The following is an 11,254-nucleotide window of genomic DNA, read 5'->3' as shown; positions in this document are numbered from 1 at the left end:
GGGAATTGCGGTGGTGATCCCATCGTGTCAGCTTGATTCCCAGAGTGCAGATGCTAGATGGCTCCTCGAGTGGTTCGAGCATGCAGGGGAGGAAGAGAGAGCAGTGATGATCCAATCAGTCTATGCTCTGTGGCTAGCTCGCAATGAGGCCCGGGATGGAAAGCGGATTGAAGATCCACATGAAATAATGATGCGGGTGATGCGGCTAGTGGAGGAATGGCAAAAAGTTCACGAGAAATCCACTACTGAACGCATGCCGGTGGTGAGAGCTAGGTGGGAAGCGTCGGTGAAGGGCTGGATAAAAGCAAACGCCGATGGAGCTTTCTCCAAAGGGCGCGGAAAGGGAGGAGTAGGGGTGGTCTTGAGAGACCATAATGGAGGCTTTCGGGCTGCTGCGTGTCTCTTTGTCGATGCTGCGTCGAGCGCAGAGCATGCGGAGGTGGTGGCTTGTCGGCGAGCTATTCAACTAGCTAGCCAAGCAAATGTGCTTCATGTGGAGCTGGACAATTTGGGTGTGGCAGCGGCAATCAACAAAAATGATCAAGATCTCTCGACCTTGGGGCCTTGTATTGAGGAAATCAAGCGTTTGCTAACCCAGTTTTCGCAGGTGAAGGTTTCTTGGACAAAGAGAGAAGAAAATGGTGCCACTGATAAGCTAGATAAATTAAGTTTAGGGGATGAGGTTTGTATTGTTTGGTGGGCTGTACCACCGGAGTCTATCCTCCAGGTTATCTCAGACGAGATTCCTAGCTATGTTTAATAATAAAGCAATGTTGATCCTAAAAAAAGCATCTGTAGCAAACTTCTTCAAAACGTGTAACCTGTAAAAATTCGAAGACTACACGGGTTTGACCCCCTTTTTTGAGCCAGATCAGAGCCTGTATAGTCGCCTGGCCCATAAATGATTTTGCAGTGGCCAGGAAAACCACCCCCTCGCGCAGTATATCTATGGGTTTGCAGCAAGTATATGAGGCGAAACCCTATCCCCGCGCCGCATCAATCCCCCTCTCCCCTCTTGATTTCTCGCCGCTGGTGACTCGAATCCGCCGTCGCACTCCACCATGTGACACGGGATGTGGAGCTCGGGCCACCGCTCCGGCGGTAGCCACGACCCCGAGCAGCAGCGGTGTGTCAAAGCCGACGGCGCAAAGAAGCGAGCCGCCCGGAAGTACACGAACCGCGGTTTAGAGTAGCCGTCGTCGCTCCTCCGCTGCGAGATGGAGGAGTACGACCGCAGGCAGGCGCGTCTGTCCTCCGGCGTAGGAATCTCCTCCGCCACGGGCAGTTCCGCCGGCTGGTTGAGCTCCCGTCCGCCGCTCCTCATGCCGGTGAAAAAAGAGCCGGAGGTAGCCCCCGCCGCTCCGCGCGGTGAAGAGGGAGCTCGAGGCGGAGCCGGTGCGGCTGGGCGGTGGCGTCATCGGGCTGGAAGATTTCCTCACCCTGGCGGAGGCGGACATCTTCGAGCGGGCCATCATCGTGCGCATTGCACTGGAGGAGGAGGAGGAGGCGTAGTAGCGCCGTCGATCTCTAGCCGAGCGACGACGTCCTCCTCGAGCAGGAGCTCGCGAAGGTGCAGGACTTTGGCACCAACCTTGAGGCATGGCGCCGCGAAGCCAAGGCGTAGGACGACATCTACGTCGACCTCATCTCCTTGTCGGCGACGATTGAAGTCCTCACCACCGTAGCGTCGCCGCCGCACGCGGATGGCTCCGGTGAGCCAAATTTTGGCAATAGGGTTTACGGTGACTGCCGATACTCTGGTCTACTTTGTACAATTGTATGATGATCAAGTACTATGAACGCTGCCGGTTCTACTGAAGTAGTTCGATATCTCCCACGAAGATCTGTTTTCAAAATTTTACGTTTCTGTTCTGCCGCCGCTGTTATCGGTCCGTATCCGAGGCATTTCTACGAACTTTAAACTCAGTTTACAGGTCCATGATATAAAGGGTCTGCTAGAGATGTTCTTAGCGCACCCAGCACAGAAGCCTCCACTTAATTCATGGGATTAATTAGGCATGTTGAGTTCGTGCCAACAAGTGATCTCGACTCCCATGCCAGGCGAGGTGAAGACATGGTTTCTGGACCGAATCTACGTGTTTTTCTCTCGCTTGTTGTGTATATGTTCGTAATGAAGCGTTTGAATACCGTCGAGTTCACACCCCACTTTAACAATCATGGTACAAACAAAAAGAGTTCACACCCCAATTTTACACAGCAAGATACCATTGAGCTAAAAGTGTTGTCACACACCTTTCGAGATATTGATTCTCTATCGTGCATGGGCCCATCGTCCATGATTTGCTTTGATATCCGTGCTACTTTTTAAGTTGTTTTTAAAATTTGTCTTGTTTCAAAATGTTTTACAAAGTTTTTGTGTTTCATTGTGTATCAATAAAACAGGGTGCACTTGTTTTGAATTGGGTTTGCTGATCCACGTTGATACACAATGAACCATCAAGATACACTTGTGCAACTAGCCTACATATTGAGATGGATAGCAAAGAAATCGTTGGCAAGTTGCAGAGCAAGGAGCGCGATATGTCGAGCTGGGCCCAATGATTGAAGAGGTCAAACAAATGCTGGGGGCACGCCAGAGGTGGAAGGTGGCATGGGTTAGACGCACTGCTAATAGTGCAGCCCATGGGTTAGCTAAGGATGGGGTTTTGAACAATCTCTACTTCCAATAGATGAGTCCTTACGTCGTTCTTCGTTCGTTCGTCCGCTCCCCTGCCCTCGCACGCCCCCCCGCTCGCCATCCATTTTTTTCATCGAACCAAAAAACCGTCGTAAGAAAACCAGGGCAATTCTTCCTTCCAGAAAAAAGCCAGCCAACATGACCCACGCCAGAAACGCCCTCCACTTCCATATGCTCCTTTCGCGTTTCCCGACTGCCGGCGCCCTACCCCGTGGCGGCTAGGTTAACGCCGCCAGCCTCCTTCCTCCACGCTGAATCCACTACGCGACATCGTCGGCTCTTCAAACTTGTCCTCCACCACTCCTGATCGACGACCTCGTTGTCTCCTTCAAGCCCCTTCTCCATCACGACATGCCCGCGCTGGTCGATGCCATCATCCAAGATGCCCCTTCTCCATCACGCCTTAGAGCCGATCTGTACGAACTATGAACGCCCCCAGATGGTCAAGCTCTTTAGCCAGCATCCCATAGCCTCATCAAGATATGATCGTGTCCAGCTTCGCACTCTCGCCCGCAGGGTGGAGAGAGACGGTAGGTCTTAATTTTTTATTGTGTGGTCTCCTTCCTCCTTTATCCAGATAGGGTTTGGGGTGGTGGTCGAGTCCAGCGAGCAGCCTCATCTCACTCGACTTCCACAATCTCACCCCTGGTGGTATCTTCCCTCCCGTGCTTGATTTTGGTTCCCATGGACCATGGTGCTATCTTCCCTCCTGTCTCCCTCCTTTGATTCTAACCTGGTCTTCTTTGATGCGTTGTCTTGGTTTAGATTATGCAAGATTAGGTGATGTTGTCTACCCACATTTATAGAAGTGGATCGCAGATGCGATGTAGCAGAGAGAGGGGCCTTGAGAGGTGAGCTGATGCTGCTACTCCTCTGTGTGAATTTTGAGTTTGCTAACCACATGTACCATGTGGTTGCTGCTACTCCTCTGTTATTACACATCTAGGGGAAATAGCCAGGGAGAGAGAAGACTATGGGGGAGAAAAGAGAGGAGAGGAGTTAGCCAAGATTCAGGACAAAATTCGTCATCTTTGAGCTGAAGCTTTTGCCTCAAAAGGTAACTTTCTGATAGTCCCTAGAATATGGTTTGATGGATGGATTAGAATAATTGATGCCTGGTTGATGCAATTGCTAATTAGGTACTGGAAACAGAAGACTAACTTTGACAACTAGGCTTAAACTGTCGATAGTTTTGATATGACCATAAAATCAAAGTTGTAGAGGATGTCAATAGATTTCTAACAGTATCTTATTTGCACAATTCTTACCAACTGATTGAAAGTTACAGTCAAAACAAGTTTCGCCCGACAGTCTTTTAATGGTCACTGACTCACTGTACCCCAGGTCCGTCCCAACAATCTAGAGCCGCACGCTCAAGGTTCAGGAATTTGGAAAGCACCAACACACCCTCGCTAGAGCTGCTCTGTTGTGCTTTTTTTTTTCCATATACCAAGTTTGTGGTGTACGCTTATTCCTTGCTTCATTTACAAGCCGTTTACACCAATCCATTTATATCTTGCATAGAATTAGCATACTGATCTATATTCTTTTGTTCTGTTTCTTTCAAGGTCCTTTGCAGGTTCCTTTGGCAAAGTGTTGCTGGTTGTCAACATGATTAGAGATACTTTCTGCCACAAAGGTTCAGTTTCTAACGAAGCAGTCCAGCAAGTAAAGTTGTATTTATCTTGATGTAGTCAAATAAGATTTTGTGAGTTACTACTCCAGATATGCTACATGTAATAGACATGCATGTACGCATGTATTTAACCATCTAGAAAAGAGGCTGTATTCCTGTTGAAAGCTATATTAAATCCTAATTTTTGACTCTTCGGATGAAATGAAGGTGAGGAACGGCATCTTGCATTGACTGAAAAAACACACTTCATAAATATTTTAAATTTTGCAGTAGTTACGACTGTCCGAGCGGAATAAGAGTGAGGGGTGAGAATGAGTGGGATGGAGATTGGGTTGGTTTGTTTAGTTAGGCTGAAAAGGACAAAAAACGTGGCCCAACGCAAACAAGCAGGTGTCTGTTTTTCGTTCATCCGCGACCCATTCACGTCCCAAATTTGAGCCGGATTTGTGTACAAACGGATAGGGTATGCCAGTCGGGGCACGACGCACGCCCATGTCCTCCCATTGGTATGCCGGGGCAGGACGCACGCCCATGTCCTCCCATTGGTATGCCAGTTGGGGCACGCCCTTTCCCCTTCCCTCCCACCACCCCCCTGCTCCGCCCTCCCTTCAAGGCCCAACATGGTAACAAGCCGCTCACCCTTACCCATTGGTTGGACTATCATTTGCAATTGCCCCAAGTACAAGGAGCAATATGCCACCCAAAATAAGAATGGAGGGTCGGCGGCCGTGGTTGAGCATGAAGAAGGGGAGAAGCGGCCGAGGGGCAAGACCAACTCCAAGGTGGACAAAAAGCATGACACGGCGACATTTGCCTTGCAAGAAACTTTGCAAGGCATGATGACCCAAATGCAAGCAAGGGAGGAGAGGAAGCGCCAAGAGAAAGAGGAGCAAGTACCCTACATTGAGATACAATAGAAAAAGCTCGAGATTGAGGAGAACGTCCAAACCAAGAAGCTCGAGATTTGAGGCGACCAATGCAAAGACAAAGTAAAATAGGTGGCACTCACTTTCACGGCGAAGGAGGTGGAGATCATGACCGTGGACTTGACAAAGATGTCCCCGAGGAAAAGGCCGTGGTTCAAGAAGAAGTAAAAGGAGATGCTCGAGCTAGATGATTGAGCTATGACCAAGAGCGCCATCATTTTTTGTATGTCAGCTTGTGTGCCGACATGAACTAGGGACGCGATGCAAGAACTATGGCCCTTTTTTGTGTGTTGGCAAGTGTGTCGGCCGCTAGCACTCTGGTCGGCAAGAACTATGGCCGCTGGCATGTCTATGGTCTTGCCTTAATTTTAGATTTCAAATATCTTGCAAAAAAACACTACGCCCGAACGAAATGGGACGGCCGGTTGGGCACACCGGCCAGATTTGGTTAGGCGTGGCCAGACACCACCCCTTTGGTCGATCCTAACAGACAGAATCCACACAAAACGGATGCTCATTTAGGGTCATGCATTGGAGTTGGCCTTTTGGCTGTCTGAGCGGAATAATGTTCCTACTTTAGAAAATGTGGCAAATTGCATTTCACTAGAGATGGCTTTGCAGAAAATTTCATGAACGAGTTGTTCATATTTTTTTTCATCAAGTCGTAAATATTTTTTGGTTAGGATAGAAGGGTAAATCCATTTGATGGTTGCTTCAAGGGTCTCCAGCGAGAAATGCCCTACTACGACAGGAAACCGAGGGGGAAGGGGAGGCTCCGGCAAGAAATGGGAAAGAGTGGATCATGGGATGGAGTTTTTGTGTCCGGACCGTGTGTTGGAGCTGACATGATGGATAATCCGGACGAAGGTAGGATTTTGGGAAGCCTGCTGGGCGCCTGTTTGATGTTCGAACACGTCCGAACGTATGAGGGAGAAATGAGCGTCAATCTTGAAGATGACCTTAATTACTTATTGGTTCATTTATACGTTGGAGCCCGTAGCAACGCACGGACATTCTACTAGTTTGGGTGCATGAACCTTCTGGGTGTATTTTGTACATTATCTCGGCAGAGATCCCTGCCCTTTATGAATAAGTGGAGAATGTGGTGAATTAAAACAAAATGATGCACTTAGGAGCAGAAAGAAAAACGCAACAAAAAGCATTAAAACAAGACGTTCTAAAACCAGCCAAAAAGTAACACGAATCTTAAAGCTGGCATGAACGGTGGATCCATACACGGATATCCCGTGCACGGTATAACTGATTATCTCTACTTTGCGGTCCATCATAAAGCCAACAGATATGGAAATAGGACGCAAATATATACACATTTATTTTCTAGGAGGAGAAGATATGTACATTTTGTAATGCCAGCTCGACTAATGGAGTGATAGTGCAGGATAGTACATCATCGGGGTGATCTATCAGTTTAACTGTCCTGTCACGAGTCTGCAAAGTCTTGCCCGGTTTCAGCGCGCGCACTCGTCGTCGCCATGGATGGCACGGCGCCGCGGCATGGGAGCGCGCGCAGTGCTACTGGCCTGCAGGTAAAGGGCCAAATGGACACGGCTATCCCGCTCCTGCAATGTACAGAGTCTGGGCGCACGAACAAACGACCGATCGATCACGAGACGAGCTTCTCGGCGGCCACCCCCTGCAGCAGCGGCCGCGAGTCATCGTGCGGCGCCGCCGTGACGCCGCGGCGTCGAGGGAATGAGCGGCGCTCCTCGGAGTCAGACGACGAGACGCGGCGGAGGACGTCCCGGAGGTGGTCCTCGTCGCAGGGGAGCGCGAGGGGCCCGGAGGCCGACGGGAAGCCGTACTCCTCCTCCGCCTGGCGCAGCAGCTCCCGGAACGCCGGGTGGCTCAGCTGCGCCACCGGCACCACGAGCCGCCTCGACGACGACTCCCCGTCGCCGCGGCCTCGAACGCGCACGGCCACGTGCCCCGCCGGCACGGCGGCGTCCAGCATGTCCTTTACGGGCCGCACCGAGGCCGCCGCTCGGTCGCACCACCGTCGCACGGCGCGGCGCAGCGAGGCGAGAGACTGGACCGTGTTGATGACCTTGCACATGCTTGTCGACTCTGGGCTAGCTCTGCTCCGCTGTTCTCTCTGTCTTGACTCTTTGAGCTTGCGTATGGGTGGAGTATCTGGAGAGCGGGACGGGGTGGCAATATATAGGCCCGGGGCTCGGGGTCCGTCACTGTGGAGTTGGCGGAAATTGCGGGAACCGTGAGCCCGTGATGACTTGGACGTGTCGTGCGTCTCGCACGTGAGACCTAGCACTAGCATAGCACTTCATTTCCAGTGAAAGTAAGACGAGTGAAGTATGGTAGATTTACTTTTTCTGTCACCGCATGTGCGACACTCAGGCGGATGCCAACGCTTCCTTAGATCATTTTCTTTGTGCATTTATAATATGTTTGGATCATTTTCAAAAGAATAAAAATATTCCAATCAGATAACTCTGTCTTAGAGGAAAAATTCGTCCATCTGTGCTCGAGTCCAAACCGGTGTGAAAACTATCACGGTTGTGCATGCATTTCTTGGTCCCCTTGTGCCCGTGTCCCAGGGAGGTCCACCTCCATATGACGCATGCGTTTGGTGTGCTGTGCCACGGATCTTTGTTTCCCTTCTTCCTAAACCTCCACGTTTTACTCTCCTTTTCCGCCGCGTGCGTTGTTCACGCCTGAGCGGGCTCGGCTTGAGCTTGGTTTCCGTTTACCGTTTCGAGTCTATCCGATGATATCGCACCTTTTAGGTGTGTGTGTGTGTGTCTCCATGAAAATTCCATCTGGATGGATATGAAATATCTATGGATTGTGCTGCTGACGCATGCTTTAGATATATCTCTAGATTGTCCCATGCCTTTGTGTTCTAGATTATGCTGATATATCTTTTCTTGATTTCCCGCAAAAAAGAAAGATCATTTCTTGATACTCTGTTCAGTTTGGATGGAATAAAAGTTGTTGTTTCCCAAACGTACATAATAGAACTCCTCGCCCCGATGAACTTCTTACTGAGTTTTATTATAAATTTTGGCCTCTAGTTTGTCATGATCTTCATTGTCTTTTCCAGGAATTGTAGTAGATTTTATATTGCTAGATATAGTTATGGTATTCTCACTTCCTAAATGTGTAGATCATGTCAAAATTCAACGTTACAAGCCAATTTGTCTTCTTAATGTGTATTTTATGATTTGTAATAAGGTAAAAGGCAGTAGAGTTGTCAGCAGTCTTTACCTTAACAAACAACTTTTATAAAAGATGGATACCCCCTTTAGACGGGCTGTCTTGTCATAAAAGTGTTGCATGGAAATCATAGGAACAAGGGATCATTTGTCTTGTTAAAAAATACATTTTGAGAATACTTATTATACATTTAATTAGTCATTGTTTAAAGTAGATTTTGAGAATACTTATGATACATTTAATTGGCATTTATTTTTATCAGATTATGAGAAGACGTATGATATGTTTATATTTTATTTTCTTCAAATGTATGCTATAATAAGTTTGGCTGCCGGATTTGGATTTATAATGCAGTTATTGTAAACCTTTCAGAACTAAAAAAAGTTGAGACAAGGGAATTATTTATCCCATATTTTGTTAAACATTGTAGTAGATGATTTTATCATTATCATTAATAATTATACTAAAATATATTTTATTACTGAGTTTACCAAATAATTTAATACAAGGCGGCATGAACATGCTGCAATATGCAAATGCAACCATCTTCATGTCTCTGAATAATTTCAATCGTTTACTGCATTTGAAATTTTAATACGTCCTTATGATCGTATCTCACATTTATCGGTTGATTTATTCAAAATGAGACCACTCCTATTTTGGTGAAGCAAAAATATATAATCCAAGATTATAGACTATTTTTACACATGAAGATGGCAATTATCTTTTAAATATGTGGACATTTCGTGTAGTTAGATAGTCAGTCTTAATAATAAGGATTAAACAAGTATTAATGAGAAAATTCATTCTATATGGTATCCATGTTAAATTGTCGAGAGGTCATGGTAAAAGGTTTGATTTCTATAGGAAATGCGTGTGAGCCTAAGAATTATAGTTAGCTTGTATTAGTAGATACACATGTGCCTTACTAAATGGACGTGGAAAATTGACAATGAACATCGGATTTGGTAGAAGTTTATTAGAAATAAATATATTATAGCATGTTGTCCTAGTGAAAGGAACAATCTGGACAATCGCACTTGAGGTAGGGTTTAGTGGAAGTAACGGAAGTATTCTTTATTTTCTACTAAAACAACAAGAAATGGAAACAGAGCTATGTTTTGGGAGGGTTTCTGGATTGGTGATATCTTGTTGTGTGACGAATATAGAAGGCTTTATAATTTCACTTTTCGCATTAGGAACAATGTAGTGGTTTGAAACCGTCTGATTAAGAAGACACGTGTGTCTCGCTGTTGACCAAATCTGGGGGTTTTCCGTACGGTCCACATATCTAGCATAGAAAATGTAGAGTTTAAATGTCCATATAGAAGTGTTTGGTTTGTAGAGTTTAAATGCCCATATAGAAGAGTTTAAATGCCCATTTCAAATTAATGTATTTTTGTATAGCTTCTAATAATGGTATCCAAGTTAAATGTATCTTGATTATGAGAGGCTGTAAAGGTAGTGACAATAGGTGTTGTTTTCGTGACATATTTGAATATCACTATAGTTTGTTATTTAACTGCATAATAGCCAAATATATTTGAGGCTTGGTACAAAATGTTCTACTGCATTATTGATGCGACTATCAGCTTCTCAGAGATTAGCTCTTGGATTTTGATCTTTCCCTGTAATGTTATAGGGATGGAATCGTGTGGGTGTTGTTGCGGTTATTTGGTCTTTGTGAGAAAATGCATCATGTTTTGATTCAACTGTTGGTGATGTGTCAACTCGCTAGACAGGTTGACAACTGGATAACTATATAGAATACAAATACTCAACAGAGACATGACAATATCTATCTACAACTATCAAGAGTAGCCACTGATTTTTTTATGCAGGCGTGTGGGATGAAGGTCATTGACAAGAAGGTTGGGGGCTAGGTAATTAGATCGGTGCCATACCGAAGTTGTAGTTTCTTCTAGTTCTGGGAAATATTTGTGTACATTGCTTTGCAAATGTGTTTTGCTTGCTTCCTATGGTTATGTTCTGATGGTGTTTAAGTTTTCCCTAGTTTCACTTTTAAGTAGAGTTTGAGGTTTGTTGTAATAGGTTTCACTGAAACTTGTGGACCTTGTTGATTTCATTTATGAAATCGGGAGTGTGAGCTTCTAAGCTCGAAAAAGATGGCAAAATTTATATACCTTCAACAATGTTTTTCGTGTTTGGCTACGACCTTTCAGCTGGATTATGATATTGCTTCTACTTGAATTTTTTTCTATACATTTTGCCATTTTTGGCTACCCATCAAAGTAGTGCATGTGGTTAGATGGTTACCAGGATATGGTTGTCCCCTTTGTCCAACAAAGATTAAGCCCAGGTATTGCATATTTTATGTCTCATTATGTCAGCATATTTTGTAGTGGGAGGCTACATTCCTATTGACAATGAGGTACCAACGGTGGCATCTTTAATGTGTTAAACTCCTTGATGGCAATAGCCATTATGCGATATGTAAGTGTGTATGTGTGATGGTGATGTGTGTATGTATGTGTGTCTATGTTGTACTTGGTTTTTCTCAAAACATTATTTTGGACTAATTCTAAAACCATGTCCTAGCGAACATAATAATCATGAAAAAGTAGAAAGTATGTAACATGTGTAGTATTTTTTATATTTCGGGAGTTTCCAAACTTATATTCGTGTTTGTCAAAGAAAACAAGTTTGGGTTTTGGTTCCTTAACTTCAAAATTGGACATTTTGGACGTTAAATTTCTTAAACCAGGCCGCTCACTTGACTCAAAGCAGTATGAGTCATGATGTGGCAGTGAAACCGGTTTCACCTTATAGTAACCCAATCAT

The 11,254-nt window shown here is 45.7% G+C and overlaps 1 protein-coding gene and 1 long non-coding RNA gene across 4 annotated transcripts; one reads left to right on the top strand and one right to left on the bottom strand.

Annotated features, from left to right (window-relative positions):
• Nucleotides 1-3,227: 3,227 nt before the first annotated feature.
• LOC119352111 lies at nt 3,228-4,522 on the top strand. 3 transcript variants are annotated; one of them, XR_005170118.1, is made up of 3 exons: nt 3,228-3,349; nt 3,464-3,755; nt 4,267-4,522. It is a non-coding gene; the product is annotated as an uncharacterized LOC119352111 (long non-coding RNA). The 3 variants fall into 3 exon arrangements; XR_005170116.1 differs by lacking the exon at nt 3,228-3,349 and having other exon boundaries at nt 3,356-3,755; XR_005170117.1 differs by lacking the exon at nt 3,228-3,349 and having other exon boundaries at nt 3,356-3,755; nt 4,043-4,522.
• A 2,119-nt stretch (nt 4,523-6,641) lies between these two features.
• LOC119352110 (protein SMALL AUXIN UP-REGULATED RNA 10-like) lies at nt 6,642-7,334 on the bottom strand. The gene has a single exon (XM_037618841.1). It carries the CDS (start codon nt 7,332-7,334, stop codon nt 6,885-6,887), a length of 450 nt encoding a protein of 149 aa, XP_037474738.1. The 3' UTR covers nt 6,642-6,884.
• Between the last annotated feature and the right edge of the window lie 3,920 nt (nt 7,335-11,254).

This window comes from Triticum dicoccoides, chromosome 2A (genome assembly GCF_002162155.2).
Source record: "Triticum dicoccoides isolate Atlit2015 ecotype Zavitan chromosome 2A, WEW_v2.0, whole genome shotgun sequence".
NCBI lineage: Eukaryota > Viridiplantae > Streptophyta > Magnoliopsida > Poales > Poaceae > Triticum > Triticum dicoccoides.
Note: the sequence above shows the minus strand (reverse complement) of the source record. Positions and strands in the feature narration are given on the sequence as shown.

Coding starts and splice junctions, on each gene's coding strand:
- LOC119352110 (XM_037618841.1), bottom strand. CDS start 7,334: ATGTGCAAGGTCATCAACACGGTCCAGTCTCTCGCCTCGCTGCGCCGC.